General features: G+C 43.0%; 2 protein-coding genes across 4 annotated transcripts in view; both read left to right on the top strand.

The window, feature by feature from the left end:
- The window catches only part of SPACA1 (sperm acrosome associated 1), a 204308-nt gene that overhangs the window by 91099 nt on the left and 94397 nt on the right, over positions 1-18812 (top strand). The gene's annotated exons all lie outside the window — the stretch shown is intronic.
- LOC118904864 (ATP synthase membrane subunit DAPIT, mitochondrial) lies at positions 15811-16160 on the top strand. Its single transcript, XM_036870911.1, has one exon. The coding sequence runs from the start codon at positions 15862-15864 to the stop codon at positions 16036-16038; it is 177 nt and encodes a 58-aa protein (XP_036726806.1). The 5' UTR covers positions 15811-15861; the 3' UTR covers positions 16039-16160.

The raw sequence follows: 18812 nt of genomic DNA, 5'->3' as shown, positions 1-18812 counted from the left end.
CCTTTCAGAAAGCAGAGATTGCCATCTTTGTGGGTGAGTTCAGATGTGGGTCTCTTAGGGAGAAAAAAAAAACCAGATAAGAGTGATTTTTTAAAGACTCTGTACATATTCATGATGAACAGAAACTGTATCAGGCAGCTAGATACAGTTGGCCCTCCATTTCTACTGGAATCCCCATCCGCAGACTCAACCAATCATGGCTGGAAAATATTTGAAAAAAAAAATTCCTGAAAGTTCCACAAAGCAAAACATGAATTTGCTACATGGCAACTATTTACATAACATTTACAACCATTTACATAACATTTGCATTGTGTCAGATATTATAAGTAATGTAGCGATTCAAAGGATGCTGGAGGATGACTTTAGATTATATGCAAAAACTGTGCCATTTTATATAAAGGACTTGAGCATCCATGGATTTTGGGCATACAAAGCGGGGGAGGGATCCTGGAACCAATCACCTGCAGGTAACTGAGGGACCACTGTATTGTGATGCTCTTGGGGTAAATAATGAAAAATTATGGAATCTCTTTAATTCAAGGGACATAGGTACTGAGCACATTTTCAATGTGTGCCTATAGAGCTGAAATTTAAGGTGATTAATAGAAATATTAGTTTCATTTTGTGTTTTATAATCAGCAACTAAAATCTTTTTTCTCATTATGAAATATTTCAAGCATTCATGAAATACTATAACAAATCTCAAACATATCAAGTATCAAATAACCATGTTCCTACCACATGATTCTTTCAAAGTTTTAAACTTGGCTATATTTCCTTCAGGCATTAAAAAAATATAACTTTACAGATTATATGGATACCCTTTGTGTACCCCTAGTATGGAAGCGTGTATAGATGCTGGTAACCCCAGCTATCAGGGATAGAGTAGAAGGAATTCCTGAGTGAGGTGGGATGTAGACCAGATCACCTCTAAGACCCAGATACTTTGGCAACTTCTCAGTGGTGGGGTAGATGACCTCATGTCTAAGCTGGTAAAGATGGTGAGCTCCTAAATGAAATCTGTGAAATATACCAGGTTCTTACAGGCTCATCACAAGGCTAAGACCAAAGTTTGCACAAATCATTTGGAAATGATGCATCCAAACACAGGTGATGTTCTTAAGTAAAAGTGGGCCACCTCGTACATACTGCCTTTGCAAGCCTACACCTAAAGTGGCAGAAAATCTCTTAGACTTTTTATGATGTACAGTGTGGATGTTACTTAGAGAGCAGAGGAAAAACTGCATGGGACTTAAGGATCACAAAGTGATTTTTAGTAAATATTCAACGACTGGGGGAGAATTCTTATAAAGATTCAAGGTAGAGAACTTGGTGCCTGAATCCTAAGACGGACGCTTCCTTTGGATGGAATTATATATACAAAGATAAGTAGTGTGGGAATAATAACCAGATTTATTAGTATCTGAGCAAGCTCCCATTTATAACATTACCACCCCATCTGCCCTGAGCAAGATATCTTTAGCTAAATTGAACTGGAGCATGTGACTTAGGCTGAAGGCCAAAAAAGGGCCAAAGACTTCTTCTTAACAGGAAGGGCCTGCCTGTCCCAATTCCCGCATAGAGCTGGGAGAGCAGGAAGAGGGTAAGGAGATCCCCCAGGTCTGCCCTTGAAGGCTGGGCCTTCCTCAGCTGCAGCAAACAGAGCTTGCAGCCACCTAGCATGTGTCAATGCAGTGGCCCTACCCAATGGTTTAGCAAGTCTTCCTCCTTCGTAAATGAGCGAGTAACACGGTGTGGCAATAAGGGCTGTGTATATAAGTCAAGGCAGAAAAAAGGGGATGGGAAAAAGTTCTCCCAACCAAATGTCCCCCTTGACATTCCTATCCCCATTTATATAATCCAGGGCACTGTCCATCTGATTAATCTGAACATAAACTAATAATAGTAGCTTCATTTTGGCAGCCTTAAATGAAAATGGACTCTGGATGGAGAACTTGTAATGCTTATCCCTGATTTCCTCAGTTGAGCTTTAAAATTCTCAAGTTGGATCCAATTTCAGATAAGGACTGAGGGTGAGAAGAGGTTCAGAAGTCACAAGGCTCCCTTCCTATTTCAATGCAGGTGCATTTCCTCTCCAAGCATGGTGGAAAAGTACAGGCCAGAGTGAAAATGTGAAATATTAGAAACCCTAATGGCTAGGAAACCAGGGTAAAGTACTGGGCTGAGAATTCTCTCTCAATATGACCTAGACTCGCAGTGATTGTAGAAATAAGTTTCAGGAAAGGCAAACAAGGTTTGTGTCATGCATATGACAATCCACCAAACCATCAAACATTTGTCTTGCCTGTGATCATGGCATTCAATCATCTGGGGAGAGGTGCATCTAACAACAGATTGACAAGAACAGAAAAATAATTTAAAAGAAGTAGTCAAGGGAAGCTAACTGTCTTTGTGAAAACAGGGGCTTCCTCTTCTCGGGTCATGTTGCCTCTTTTCAATCTAGACATCAGATGCCACTGTAGCAATGCTGGGCCCGCACCATATTCATTAGCACCCTCAAGCCCTGGACTTCATATGATAATCAGAAGTGCCTCTAAGTTACTTGGGTTGATGGTAACAGGAAAAAAAGTTAGTCTAGAAGCAAACAAAGCCAACCGGAAGGAAGCCAAAGGTGGGGGCTCTCTGTGATTGATCTACTCACCCCAACAGATCTCAGGACCCCTAGGCTCCTGCAGCTGACCACAGGCACCCGAACATCACCCCACAACCCCCGGCTCTCCAGGGCTGGCTTCCTCTGAAGGTAGTCATCCACATATCATTCCCCCCTCTGGTCCCCTACCCCCACTGTGTGCCCTATCCTTGCCCAGCCAGCTTGCCTGGTCCTCCCCCCACCCCGCCCTCTGCCTCTTGACACTGAATTTCCTGATCACACACACCTGCTTCCACCCCAGCAGGCAGAAGCATCATAGTCAGCTTCCCTCCTCCTCTCCACTTGGGCTCTGAGTTTTTCTTCTAGAATAATTTCCTTAGAGCAGTATTTTTGTGGATTTGTTATAAATGCAGAAGTCTCCTGACCGACTCAGAATCTCTGGTGGTGGGGCCTGGGAATTGGCACTTTATCCCATCCTCCCAATGATGTAAATGTGCACAGAGGTGGGAGAAGCCTGGCCCTGGGAACGGTTGGGGTTCCCCCACCCCAGTCCCATGTTCCATGATGCAGGCTGCACCACAGTGACTGCTGTCAAACACATTGGTTGGTTCTGGAGCTGAAGGGCTGTTCCAAAACCTGTTATGAACCTCCCCAGCCTAGGAGACAGATCGTTTCTTGAGAGAAATATTTCTTGTGACTTCTTTGACTCTCCTTTCTCTCCTTGGCATTGGCTCTGAGTGTTTTTCTCGTTCAGGTGTTATGGACTGAAATGTTTGTTCCCCCCCTACCCACAAATTCATATGTTGAAGCCTTAACCCCCAGTGTGGCTTCAACCAGAGTGGAGATGGGGCCTCTAAGGAAGTAATTAGGGTTAAATGAGGTCATAAGAGTGGGGCCCTGATCCAATAAGATTAGTGTCCTTATAAGAAGAATAACCAGAAAGCTTGTTCTCTCTCCTTCTCCTTGCCCATACACAGAGGACAGGCCATGTGGGCATACAGGAGGAAGGTGTCCATCTACAAGCCAGGAAGACAACTCTCACCAAGAACTGAATTTGCAGTAACCTTGATCTTGGACTTCCACCTTCCAGACCTGTGACCAAATAAGTGTCCCTTGTTTAAGCCATCCAGTCTGTGGTATTATTTTTGGCTGCCTGAGCAGACTAGCACACCAGGTATATTCCCAGTAACATTTATTGAGCACTTGCTATGTGCCAGACAATGCATTAAAGGCTTTCCGTGTATCAATTTATTTATTCTTATAACAGCTCTATGGAGCTACTACTCCATAGAGTAAGTACTATCAATATGTCGACTTTCCAGATGAAGGAACAGGCTCAGAGAAGAAAACTTGCTCCAGGTAACACAGCTAGTGGTGGTGGAGTTGGGATTTGAACCCAAGTCAGTCTAACTCCAAATTTCTTACTTTACTCTGTTCTACTCTCTCTCCCAGGGGATCTGGATCCTAAACATTGAGCAAACCAAAGCATGGAGTCCTATAATTTTCAGAGTACTTTTAAACCTTTTCAAACTAAAGATTCCTTTTATTATTTCTTCTCACCTGTCATTCATCTATGTGTATTTTGATAGATTACTAATCTGCAAATTGATATGAAATCCATAAGTTTCTATGGCTTTTTGAAATATTGAAAACAACTCATGAGCTTCTACTATTTCCTTAAACTCCCAGGAGTTTGAAAACCTAATTATCACCATCATTTTACAAATGAGGAAGCAGAAATCCAGAGAGGATAGTGGCTTGTGAGTTACAGAGTCAGGAGCAGATCTCAGGTTTCCTCCTTCCTATCCAAGAGCTCAGTATCCGACATCATGCTAAATCAATCAGTTCGTCATTTAAGTTGCCACTGAGCACCTACTTATGCCTGGTAGACAAGACTATGTGAAAGGTACAGAAAAATTATAGCGATAGCTTCTGTATTTGATAAATTTATAGTCTATTTGGGAAAACAAGGCTTAGACATAAAAGACAATTACATAAAATCACAAGATAGCGTGTTTCTAAAGACGTGTTTCTCATCCTTGGCTGTACATCAGAATCACCCAGGGAGCTTTCCAAAGCTCCCAAACTCTCCAGAATAAGGATTTTCCAAGGTAAGGGCCCAAGGATATATATTATTTAAAAATACCCCAGTCAGGGTTGAGAACCACAGTTGCAAAGTAACATATTCTACAACAGGGACTACAAATGCTCCAGCAGTAAATGCAAGGTCAAGAGCAGCTAGAGGGTCAGGGGACCTCTGAGGAATAGAGGAGCTTTGGGGTGGGTGGAAAGGGTTTGGCTAAGAGGATAGGAGCTGGGGAGGGAAACACGTGAGCAATTCTAGGAAGGAGAAAGGACGTGAGAAGAGAGAGGAGCCAGTAGGGCTGGGGAGCGGCCGCTTCAGACCTGGGCTGTGGCAGGCAAGTGTGGAAAGGGAGGGAGCAGTCAGAGTAGGGGGGCTTCAAAGTTAGCCAGAGGCGCTCATTTTCTAAATTAATAAATGTCCATGGATTCTTTTTTTTAAGCTTAAATTTGATAATTTTGCATGTTATAATTTTATATATAGCCATGAGATAAGAAAAATAAAATGTGTAATTTCCATACAAAGAAAGATTGAAAAATGTAATACCAGAAGTAATTACTCTAAAATGAGGCAAGGAATGAAAAAAGGAAACAAGAAATGGGTGAGGGCAACTAGAAATGATAAGATGTATGGTAAAGCTATATACCAGATATTTTGATAATTCTGGTGTGTGTAAATGTTCTAATGATCTGATCAAAAGGTGAAGATCATCAGGCTGAATTTAAAAAATCTCACCTTTTATCATAAATTCATCTAAAACATTCAGAAGTGAAAGAAATGATAAAGATATCATGTACATATACCCGTATATTTTTTCTTTTTCAAGTTTTATTGAGATGTAATTGGCATATCACATTGTATAAGCCATGGATTCCTGAAGAAAGATCTTGTATAACAGATGTGTAGCATTAACCAATCAGGGAGGAACTTTCCTTCAAACGTCCAGGTATCTGGGTGATCTTGAAGAAGCTACCCCTTGAGCTGGAGAGAGCCCAGGCTGATCAGCTTATAAGGCAAGTCCTCACTCTCTCTAGAAAAAAGCGAGGGCATTGGATTCTCAGATGAGAGGACTGGAGTCGGGAGAATGAACTTAAGAGAACACGGGAGGCAGGGCGACTGCTTCCAGGACCCCATAGTCCACAATGCCCCAAGGAAGGAAAGTAGGTGCAACAAAAGTGCTAGACACAGAGAGCAAATGGCGGCTTCTTTGGGCTGCACAGGGCAGGTCTGTGCTTGATAGTAAGTGACCAGGGTGCACTCATGAAGCAGTTCTTTTGTTTTTTTTTTGTAATTTTTGACCACGCCATGTGGCAGGTGGGATCTTAGTTCCCCGACCAGGGATCGAGCCTGTGCGCCCTGCATTGGAAGCATGGATTCTTAAACACTGGACCACCAGGGAAGTCCAGATCATAAGGCAATTCTGAACTAGATCACATAGGGTGGATCTCCCAGGCCTCTCTGGGGTGCGGGGCTGTGTCTCCTTCACCTCCCACTGGTGGGCTCCACTGAAGTGTGGCTTGCTTGGCAGCAACAGCAGTAGCAGGTGTGGATTCCCTGGGAAGCAGGCATATTCTTCAGGGGTCCCAGTGCGGTTCTGGCCACCGGGGAGCTCTAGGCAATGGAGGAACAACGGAGATGGCCCAGGTATTGACCCATCTTTTGAACCAGAGGGAGATATTTACAGGGGTGGAGATTTATTGCTTTGCACCCTGACTGTATCCCTTGGCTGGTGGTTGAGAAAAACTGTTGTAGAGACTGGGTTTAGGGAAGGTAAGTTTTGGTGCAGAATGAGGGTGGTGAGACCAGTCTGGATGCTGGGAAGTGATGAGATGAGAGCCTGGATGAGGGCAGAGGGTACTGGGTATGCAGAAGTAGGAAAAGAATTCAAGCTATTCTCTTTTAACATGAAAAGTATCACTGAATAGATCAAATGAGGTACACAGGCATGCACAAGCCTCAGGTCAGTATACGCATATGTTTACAAATGCTTTATAGTTTGTTCAGAACTTCTGAATCCCGCTGGCTTTTAGGCCCTGGCAATGTGCTAGAGACTCAGGATTAAGAGTCTCCTCTGGTCTGACTCAGAAGATCTCTGAACAAGGATGGGGCAATAAAGAGCACTGGGTCAGCTTTCCAAGGCCATGCCCGGGATGAGCAACGCATTCTGCTGCCCATGTTGGGAAAAGGCTGATGCTGGAGGGAAAGAGCTGGGACACTGGAAAGGAAGAACATGCTGCGCCTACAGAGGTGGATTCACCATGAAGCCGATAAAGCTCAGACTTCAGGGCCTCTCACTTGAACAGGCCTCATCCATTTGCTTGTAGTTAATTTTCTATTTGTAATTTTGCATTTTTTTTAGAAAGAAGGTCCCCAAATTATACAAGCCTCATTGTCCCCCCAAATCCGGGATTAGCTCCCCAATCACCTGTACAGCACTGTGCCAGATGCTCTCGGACCTCAAAGTAGGTTTTTACTGCCCCTATTTTTGGTGTCCTGCATTGCTGTTAAGAAATCAGCTATCAGCTTGATCAGGGCTCTCACCTCACACAACTCCAGGAGCTCATTTGTGTTCTAGTGTATATCCGGGGTCCCTGGAGGTGTGCTATGTCTGTGTGTCTCTGTTGCTTGCACGTTAGTTTTTTTGCCTTCGGTTTCATGATGTGGATCTAGGTGTGATTTTCTTTTTATTTATTCTACTTGGGATTTGCTGGGCTTTGTCAATCAGTAAACTGTCTCATCAGTTCTGGAAAATTCTCAGTCATGTCTTCAAATACTGCTTCTGCCCCATTGTCTTTTCACTTTCTTTCAGGAACACTTGTTCAACATGTCGGACATCTTTCTGTCTTCCTTGTTTCTTAACATCTGTTCCTTATTTTGCAAATGTTTCTCTTTTCTAGGCTTCATTTTTGGACTCCAGGGGTTGGCAGACTACTGCCTATGGACCACATCTGTCCCCCTGCCTGCTTTTGTAGATAAAGTTCTATTAGAATACAGCCACGCCCTTTTGCTTACATATTGTCTGTGACAGGGTAGTTGTGACAGAGTATATGGATTTCAGGCCTAAAATATTTATTCTCTGGCTCTACAGAAAAAAAATTGCTGTCCCCTTATAGATAACTTCTTATCTTCCGGTTCACAAATTCTCTCTTCATCTCTGTTTGTTCTACTGTTAAAATGGTCCACTGAGTTTTTCATTTTGGTTACTGTATTTTTTTATTTCAAATGAGCCCTTATACATCTGGCTGGTCACTTTTTACAGTTTCCTGTCCCTGATGTTATTTTCAAGCTTTTCTTTTATGTGTTTAAATGCAGATTCCATAGTTTTGAGAGACTGAATATATAAATGTTCTGAATGTCTAATATCTGAAGTCTTTACAAGTCTATTTCTGTAGTCTGTTTCCTATGTGCTTGCTTTATTTATATTTTTACTTTATTATTTTAATTGTATATTGCTCATTGTTCTTGAAAAAACTATCTGTAGAGGTTCTTTGAGGCTCCCCAAAAAAGTGTTTCTCTAAAGAGGATTTACTGTTGTTCTGCCTGGTGTCTAAACCAAATTCTTTGAAGCTCCCTGGGCCACCCAAGCTGCAAATCCATGTCAGGGCAGGTTCATGGTGACAATCTCAGGAATTTTTTCTTTGCTTATTTTCCTATTGCTAAAAAGATTAGTTATGTGTTGCAGAAATTCTGCACTAGACTATACAATCTTTAATAGCAGGGACTGAGTCCTTTTCATGATTGAGTTTTTACTATCCTGCACAGTGCCTGGCCTCATACTTGTTGAATGAATAAATGAATAAATAAATAGATTCTGTTGATTACATTTATAAAATAGTTCTCAACTCTGTCTCTTCACCTCTTTCCTACTCTCGTGGTCCTAGTTCAGGTCCTAATCATTTTTATCTGGACTGTTACAATGTAATCTCCCAATTAGTGGTCCTTGGCTGAGGGTATATTTCAGAATCTCTGGAGTGTGTTAAAAAAATGCATATTTAAAAAAAAATCTGGGGTAAGTTGACGAAATATAGAGTTTAAACTATTCTGCAGATGATTCTAATATGTACCACCAGTGAGAGGTACCCTATGCCAACTTGTCTTGCCTCTCTTAAATCCATCCTCCATATCAGTTAGGGAATCCATCTAACGTAGGGCTCTGACTACTCTGCTCTCCTACCAAGTCCCTATAGTGGTTCTGAAATGGAGCAGTACCCTGTGGTCCTTGCCCCCCATGTCCTCCACCTGCCTTTTGTCTGTGGAAAAACTTTAGCCAAAAAATAAGTTTAATCAGAGAAGTGAGAAAATGCAGAAGCAAGAAAAGCAGTCAGACAGGACAAAACAATAATAGTTTAGTGAGTAAGCCAAGTCAAGGACCTTTAGTTCCTTCTCAAGAGCTACAGATAATATTCTGAGCCATATCCTGTGAGCTTGTGAGCTGTTTTATAGATACTAAAACTCCCACCAGGTGGAAGAAGTTAACTACATGATGACCAGACTTAAGCTGCCACAATTCTGAGAACTGGCCTCAAGGAAGTGGGAACAAACTGACCCTGGAACTGAAGATTAACTGTACTTAAAATAATCAAGATGACGCTGGTCAGACCACCGCATGACCAATTTCAAGATGACTGTCAGAGCTGACTGCACTGTTTCTACGTGTAGCCCCTCCCTCACCCTAGAATAGCTCTTGCCCACTGGTCGTGGGCAGGGGTTGGGGGTGCGGGATGGAGAGTCGGCCTTTGGACAGGAGTCCCCCCCCCAACCCCCCGGTTGCCAGCATTCAAAATAGAGCAAACTTTCCTTCCCACCAACCTGGCCTCTTTATTGGCTTTTGAGTGGAGAGCAGCCGGACCCCACTTTCAGTTACAGTTCTCTGCTGCCCACAGAATAAAATCCCAGCTACTTAGCACTATTTACAAGGTCCTACGTCCCTGTCTTGCACTTATGCTCTGGTGGCACTCAACTTTGTGTATTACTTATCGAGTACCATCTTGTCACCCATGTCTTGCTTTTGCTCACACTGTTCTCTGCAGTGCCCTTTATATCCTCCTTTACTGACTTATTTCTACTCGTCTTTAGGGACCCAACTCAACTCCAGGAAGTCTCCCCAGACTCGAGGGCTGAGTGTTGTATTCCCCCTTCATGCTTTTCTGCTTCATCAATTGTATAACCAACTCTGCTACATTGAAAGTGTAACCTCCCACCGAGTGTGAGTTCCTCAGGTGACTTAAGTTCCTCACCTTTGTTAGCCTAGCATAGTTTTCAGAATACAGTAGGAATTTCGTATATTTTTATTGCTCAGAGTCTAATATAGACTTGTTATATATTTACTGAGCTGAACTGTCTAGGTTTGCCCTTTTGAAATCAGGTATATCTGGGAACATGGGTGATGATACCATACCTCTGGGCCTCTTTAAATTCATAATATTTGTGATTCTATTCTCTAAATAAATTCAGTTGTTTCTAGTCGTATTAGGGAAAAGATGAGATATAACCTGGGGGTTAAAATATACATCCCAGCTGAAATAATTTTCAAATGAAGAGGGAGAAATGAAGCAATTAATCATCTGGCATCTGCAATTCCAGGAATGGGTATTGTGCCAAGGCTGATTTCCTTGCATGGGTTGCTTGGATAAGGAAGGCTCATTCTTTCTGCAGAAGTCTGGGTCCCTTTCCCATCCCTCAGAGCTGCCTAACTTCTTGGCCAGGCCTCCTGGGGAGATAATGAAAACCAAATCTTCCCTCCTGGATGAGACGGTGCTGGAGAAACAACCAGGAATGACAGGCTTGTGCGCGGGTCCCAGAGAAAGCAGGCAGAGAGTGGAAGACTGATAGAGTTTTTGCTCCCTGGGATAGAGAAGATGTGATGCTCCCTTTGGTATGAAACTGGGCGTCAGTTTCCTGATGTTCTTCACTCCCTATTCTCTAGGATTAATCCAGCCTTCTCCAAACAATCCTAAATGAAAAAGCCGATCAAGTCGTCTGAGGTTTCACGGGGTAGGATCAGAGCCGGCCTGGCCACAGTTCTCCGTCACGTTCTTCTCGGGGGCATCTTGCTCAGAAGTTGGGGTTGTCATCCCATGCTGGCATCTTGACTTCCTCCTCGGTTTACAGACTTACAGCCTTCTAACCAGCATCAATCTCAGAGCTACAGTCCCTGGAATAGAATGGAAAACAAAGTCGATTTGGTGTCATGCATCAGCAAGTACTCAACAAATGTACATTGGTAAGGTTAATGATCGCGAAATGAAAGAAAACATGTTTTTCTGGCACTGTCTCAAATGGCTGTAATCTCCATCCTCTACTAGAAAATAATCACAACAACCATAATACAAGGATTCTCGGAGAACAAAGAGGTGGCCGAGATAGCCTCTCATTCAGGAGCCTGCAAACGGAGACAGCTGCTGTGGAACTCCATTACCTTTGCAAGACCTGTTGCCCTTGGAGAAAGATGACGGCTAATGTCGGTTTCAAAACCATGGCAAGGTCAGTTTGCCAGTAAAAGGCTGGAAAGGGAAAGGGAGGGGAGCAAGAGTGTCCTTGGCAAAAACTGATCTGACACATTGATGAATCAGCAAAGGCTTCTATGTACAGAGCTGCTCTTCTACACAGATTCTCTTTATTCCTGGAAACTGCTAGACACCAAGTTGAAAAAAAAAAATCTCCCTTCTAACAGGACCCATCACTTGAGATCAAGCTGCTAACTGGTAATATTCCATTGGCATGAAATCATGGAGGGAGGATTACTAAACCGAAGAACTAGATTAAGTGACTGTACCATTTCGGGCTGTGTGATCTTAGGCAAGACAGTTAACCTCCGTGAGTGTAGCTTTCTTGTAGATAAAATACAGGGAAGGTAGGCAAGATAACAGCAACACATGCCAGTGATGAGAATTAATTGCACTAATGGATGTGAAGGTGTATTTTGCCTCTAGATGATCATGCTGTCTTGGACATTCTGTCTTTGAAGGGGCCGAGGAGGAGAACAAAGTGCAGATGCTGCTGCTAATAAATAAAGCTGTTTCCGACCCCCCCCGCCCCCCGCCCGCCAACATGCTAATAAATTCAGGCTTATGCAGGCTGGTGTCAGGGTCTGCATTCATTAGGCAATTTAAATCATTTTATATCTTAAAATAATTATGGCATTTGCAGTACTGTTTTCCAACACGTTCGAGGTCTAAGGCGAAATGCCCCAAAGACAACCACATGTAATCGTCACATTTATTTTACACTTTTAATGAACTTCCGTGTTCCCAGAGCTCTGTTGGCATTCTCCAGCAGCCTGGATTCTCTTTTGTGGTCCTTCATGGGTACAGAGGGCAGCCTGCCTGTTTTTTTTGTCCGCACGTGCATTTTAACTTCATCAGAAGTCAGAGGATATGGAGAAGTTATCTCTTCTCGTAAGGTTTTTCTTTCTTTCCCAAATTACCAACCATTAACATCTGGTTAAAAAAAAAAAAAAAAAAAGTATACATACAATGAAATAGCTATATGTGGTTTGTTTCTCCGCTAAAGTAAGCCGTGCAGTTTTTGCCCTGTACTTGCTTGCGATGCCTTTAGGGGTAACATCCCTTCCATGAATGCCCCGTTTTTGTATTGCTCTCTATATTCAGAAAACAGCATCAGAAGGAAAAGCAGGGGCCAAATATCCCTGGCTTCATCCAGATTGAACAACCCCAGGGTAAGAGTAATTTAATAAAGATTGTATATACATGCCATTGATAAAGATGTGGGCAAAAAATGGGGAAAATATAAAACACTGACAGGACCTAGGGTTGCACCACACAATCTTTGTCTAGGCTGTAGCTGTTTTAAGGACTTTCCTTCCCATCTCAAGTGTTATCCAACCGGAGCTTTACAGTAATGCTGTTGGGTTAGGAAGGCAAACATTATTACTAACGATGGCCCGTAAGCCCCTCAGGATCTGGTCCTGCCATCTTATACCACTCTTTACCTTGCCTATTCTGCTTTCTATGTTCTATTCATACTGACCTCCTTTCTGTGTCTTGAACACATCACTAGGGTTCCTGCCCCAGGGCCTTTGCATTGACTGTTTCCTCTATGGATTGCTCTCTCCCGACTGTACTCTTCCAAATGGCTATCTCCTCACTGTACAACTCTCAGCTAAAATGCCTTCTTCTCCAAGAAAGCTTCTCTGGCTACTCTGAAGAATCACTGCCCTCACCCTATTCCTAACCCAACACATGCTCTAAAATACCTTACTTTGCCTATTGTCCTTAAAGGTCTCATCATTCTCTGGAACCCTTACGTTTATTTATTTGCTTATTGCTTCTGTTCCTCCGTAGCATGAAAGGGCCATGAGGAAAGGGACCTTGTTTGTCTGGTTCACTGCTATGTTCCCAGCATCTAAAATAGTACCTGGCGCAGAGTAGATGCTAAGAAACTATTTACTGAGTGAATTCCAACTTGTTCAAAGAGGAAAGCAAGACCACAAAGATCAAGTGACTTGCTGGGATCTAGTTAGGGCAAAACTTGGACATCTCTTAGCTTTCAGACCTGTGCTTTTCTCTCTAGGCAAGGAAGTTCATTGCTGGCCCTTTGAGTAACCGGAATTAACATGTTATCCTTTGGCGTGACACAGGAGGTTGAGATTTCTTGTCTTCAGAGACAGGTAACATGCCTCAGATCAATCCAGAGGTAGGAATGGCCAGTCCCACTGTTGAGATGTATGTGTATAAGAACTTAACCCAGGGCTCAATGGTATTGTTCTGCCATAGTTCCCCAGAGTTTGAGGGTTTGGGTCTCATCTGGAGTGCACTGATTTGGAGAAGCAGCCTGAAGGGATGGAGAAGACACAACCCAGCTTGAGTCATGACCAAGTCATTTACTACTAGGTGACCTTGAACTATTGACCTCTCTCTGAAATAGGGATAACTTAGGCTTCACGGTTGTCCTCAGCTGAATGAACGAGCACACATAGAACACCCAACCCAGGACTGACTGGGGTTACGGGACAGGCTCAGTGGTTGCTTCAAAGTTTTTCTTTATCCAATTTTTTATTGAAGCTTCCTCCTTTAGGATGTGGGTTGAGTTTCTCTCTGTCTCTTTTAAGTTGGCCAAGTGTCTAGAAACCCACCTTACCATAAAGTCAAGTGGTTTGTTGACTTGTGTTTACACAAGTGATTAATAATGACAGAAAGGAAGGTGGTTGAATCTCAGGGGTGACTGCAATGTTTATACTCGGTATTTATCACGTGGAGTTGATTTATATGACACCGGGGAAAAGATGACAAAAAAATGTGACTGCCTCAGGGCAAGTCACGGATGGAAGGAGAGCCCTTCACATCACCAACACTGGCCTCCTGCCTACGGCTACCAGTACGGAGAAGACCAGTCAGGACGGGCCAGAGGCTCCGTCATCAGGCCAAGGTGAGAGGGCAGAGCTAAAGCAGTGCCTGAGAGGCAAAGGAGAGATGTCCAGGAGGTGAGTTCAAATCCCAAGTCCCCTAAGTCAAATTTCACAGGAAAAGTTTATTCCGAAGTTCTCTTTGTACACCCTGGAGCTTTGAAGCATGGCAGATTTGGGATACAGTTGCCACAGGGGAACTCTGGAGTTCTAGGATGAGAAAAGAGACAGCATTTAAGAAAATGATGTTCTGGATAAACAACAAGTTCCTACTGTATAGCACAGGGAACTATATTCAATATCCTGTGATAAACCAGAATGGAAAAGAATATGAAAAAGAATGTGTGTGTGTGTGTGTGTGTGTGTATATATATATATATCACCTTGCTGTACAGCAGAGATTAACACATTGTAAATCAACTATACTTCAATAAAATAAATTTTAAAAAATGATGCTCTACCTTTCTGAAAAAGCTTGATATATTATTAACACGGAACAAATTCAGTAGGTGTGTTGGGTGAGCTCCACCCGCAGGCTTCCAACCATCTGTGAGAAGGTGACCTGCTTCCTCACAGAGTTACAGGGAGAATCGTTATGGGAAAGTGTGTGTTAAACTCCCCGAATCCTAGATGTTTTTATGATGGTGATCTGGTTGTGAGGATGGCTGACGCAGGAAAGCTGTCAGAACAAAGTGGGCTGTTCTTCAAACGCTTGGCCCTGCATTTGCTTCAGGCTCTCAGAGCTCAGTGACTTACTCGGTTGTAAATAAACTGAGATGCACTGGCTTGGCTCCCTCCCCTCTCGGCCCCTCTCCCCTCCTTGAAAACGTCAACAAGGTATTGAATGGAGGGAGAAAAACCATGAGGCGGAAATGCGCTGAAGAGGACAGAGACTTGTACACTTGGAAACTGCCTCTAAACGGTACTGCTCAGAGGTAAAGCAGTTAAAAAAACATCTGAGTAGTAAATACGCGGAATACAACAGCAGAGAATCTATTGAGATTCTCATTGAGGTGACGGGGATAGGCCTCTTTCCTCATTAACAAGCATGAACTATGGTGAAAGCATTGATTTGACTCCATGGAATTCGGGGCAGAGAAATAAAAACCTTCTCAGTGAGCTGAAGGAAGGCAGCAAGGCTTTGTTCTGACTCAGACCACGTTGCTTGCTGGTGGCATGTAGACACACGAAAATAAAGATGATCCAACAGAAGAGTGTGATAGACGGGCTCAAATGTTGCAGGGGAAAATCTGTCCCATTCTGGAAAGAGACGACTGTAACCCCTCCAGGTGCTGCCGCAGTCCCTCGGTCCACATGTCATGTAACTTGACATCTTCATGCACTGTATCAACCGTCGCATCATTTCCTCTTCATCGCCTGTTCTGGGGCTTACTTCCTTGGCGGACATTCTTATTCTCTTTACTAACAGGCAGTCAATATTACATCATCCAGTTCTCTGTGATTCCTCTCATACGATGAGATATATTTAAGCATGTTCCACTGGGACTTGTTTTTCAACTCCCCAATGCCTGGCAAAGTGAGGCTGTAAGAATGCCATGCAAAATACTGAAATCTGATTGGACTGCAGCCCAGACAGCATGAGTCCAACAACATTCTTACCCTCCTTTCTGTGAGCTGGTATCATCCATGGGTGGTTACTTGTGCTTCCACCCAAGATGAATAAAGAATGAATAAGGGGGGGGGGAAGATAACGAACTAATTAGAATTGTCCATTAATTAAAAGGGTTTGGAGAGGAGCAGCTTCGTCAGTTGAAGGACAACTGCAGTGAGATTGAAATCATGGCAGGTCCAGAAACTGATGCCCAGTACCAATTCACTGGTATCAAAAAATATTTCAACTCTTACACTCTCACAGGGAGAATGAATTGTGTACTGGCCACATACGGAGGTATTGCTTTGATAGTTTTATACTTTAAGTTAAGGTCTAAAAAAACTCCAGCTGTGAAAGCAACATAAACGGCTTCTCAACTGTACCTCATCTGTTAAGTTCCCATGCCTAAAGAAGCTAATGTCAACTCATCATGTGATACTCGATTTGTACAATAAATTATGAACCTGGAAAAAAAAAAAAAAAAAAAGGGTTTGATGTGGCTCTCTTACATTCAATGGATTGTGCCATTGTCAACATATGAGTTCATTATCAAGAGGGCAGCATTTGGGGTAAAAAAAAACAAACAGAGTCATAATAGCTCAGGGATTCTCCGTCTCAGTGTATATTTTGGGTTGGATAACTCTTGGTTGAGGGGGTGTCTTGGGCATTTTAAGGTGGGGGTGTTTAGCTGCCCTGGTCCCCACTGACTAGATGCTAGTAGTACTCCTCGCCCAATTTGTGACAACCGAAAATGACTCCAGACATTACCAAATGTCCCCGAGGAGCAAACTTTCCCCTGGTTGAGGACCACTAACAGTACAGTAAATGAAACATAGCCTATGGCCCCCTTTATGTCTTGCATCATCCCTTTCCCCGTGACTGCTTGACAGAAGCTTGTTGTCAAGCTACAATGAGAGCATGACATTTGATGGAAGCTGAAGGCAGTTGGTAGTTTAAGAAAGAGAATAGTGTGACACTTCTTCAAATCATCGTGACTTAACCATGTCCTTTGGAACTCAAGGCTGTCTTCTCTGACTCTAAACATTAAGGGGAGAACGTGACCTGGACAAAAGCCCAGCCAATGCTTCCAATGGAAGGGTTTTCAGTTGTTTCTAAAGAAAAACTGACCTTTAAAATAAATTTCTCTTCCAGAATTTTTTCCTTCTTGAATTAGTCCTCTTTACGTTGCCTTTCATTGCAGCAAAATTGCACTTAATGGGTCTTTGACATTTAATATCGTTTCCTATGTTGCAAGACTTTCTGAAGTTTAATAATAACTCTTTGAAATGATTTGGAAATAGGATGTGAGAGGAGAAAGGGCTTTATTTTTGTTTGTGTTAAGCATTTTCTCTGCTATTTTAGTGGATGAGCAATCTGATAGGCTTTCCTCTCTCTCTCTCTTCCTCTTATTCTTCGTGAAGGACGACGGAATTAATAATGTTACAGAACTTTACATGCACTTAGCAATTTATCAACCATAACCAACTAATCCACAGGAACCAGGCAGCAGGAGGAAGGCTTGTTATTGGATCCACAGGAATGATCCCCAGATCTTCCATTTTTACTTCTGTAAACAGACCCATAGTTCCTGGCATTCTAAGGCTCTCAATATACCTCTCTTGAATAAATGATCTTTTCGAGTATTATGACAAATTGCTCCTATTTTTTACATTAGCAGACTCACAGAAATCCGCGCTGACCTGCAGTATTTACACTAGCCCTGTTTCCTCCTCTTAAGTGAGGGCTGGACACAGAGTTGGGACATAAAAACCATTTCTTGAATGCAATGAAACAGAATGCAAGCAGCTGCTCTGACCACCAGCCCCTTCATCAGTACCAAGGACTCTCCCATGTGTTTTCTTTACAGCAACTTTTCACTAGGGAGGACAGAAAAAGATGTTGATACCTCATTTTACAAATGCAGAAGCAGCCACTCAGGGAGGCATGATAATTTGCCTTTATTCATAAGCAAGTTCATGTCGAAGGTGGAATTTATCAGAGCTTAAACATCGCTGTTCAAAGAGAGAGACCAGGTCTCTCTTCTGTTGTGGTTTTAAAATAGCTTATCAGCATTTTCTCTGAACATATCCCTTAACACAATTTCGTACTTTTCCCTCTGATTTACTAGCCCACAAGGAAGCTTATAATTATCATTTTGACCAGATTGTACCTTCCAAGGGGGCAGAAATCATTCTGTCTGATTTGCTAGCATAGATCCTTGCACATAGAAGGCACTCAATAACAATCTGTTAAACAAATTTGTTAAAAGAATTTGTGTGTTGACCAAACCTTAGGAACTTTGATATCAAGAAAGAGGTAGCCTGGAGAACAGATATAAATATTCAGGCCCTGGAAGGCATGTTGCTCACTTTATATGAATACAAATAAAGTGTTGACCTGGCTCCTGCCTTTCTCTCCGGGTGAGTCTGATTAGTTTAAATTGGTCGTCCTGAATTGCTTTCACTTCAGGAGCACAAATTTATTTTGCCAATGAGTAAAGCTGAAGATGGATCATGGACCTTGATAACTTTATGAGGCTCTGAGGAACCAAAGCGTCATTCATCTTTCTTCTCTTTTACATTCAGCACGCACATCCTAAGATGCAGACGTAAATTGCGGTTATTTTGGTGGCTATCCCCTCCTTATCCCTGTCGCCTCACCTCGGCCTTGGAGCCCAGTGGCTTGGAAACCCTTGGTATTCCTGGGAGCAGAGCAAAACCCCCAAGGTAGAAAGAGCCTCCTGAGGCTGATACCTCCCTCCCTCACATGCTGGGCCTTCATGAGTGGATGACGGACTTCAGTGCCTCTTTCCCAGTGAAGACTGTCTCCACTCATGGTGAGTGGGGGTCAGAGTGACTACAGCTCTGGCTGTTGCCATCAAGCCAGGAGGAAAAGGAGGGGGGCCATTGCCCATCCTGTCATCCAGGTGTTTCCCTGAGTCTGTCTCCGCCTGGTTTGGACTGGGAAGTACAGGTGGTACCCTTCCACTGGTGATCCTGTTCCTTGCCCAGGTCCCCATTTTCTAGGGTCTGGAGAGCAGCACCTTCTGTGAAGAGATCAGTTACGTGGAAAAGAAACTGAAGCTGAAATGTGGGACCCACTTTCCCTTACGGATTAAGGTTAAGCATCTATAAAGTTG

The sequence above is a fragment of the Balaenoptera musculus genome, chromosome 12 (assembly GCF_009873245.2).
Source record: "Balaenoptera musculus isolate JJ_BM4_2016_0621 chromosome 12, mBalMus1.pri.v3, whole genome shotgun sequence".
Taxonomy (NCBI): Eukaryota; Metazoa; Chordata; class Mammalia; order Artiodactyla; family Balaenopteridae; genus Balaenoptera; species Balaenoptera musculus.
The sequence above is the reverse complement of the archived record's forward strand: the minus strand, read 5'-3'. Positions and strand labels throughout refer to the sequence as shown.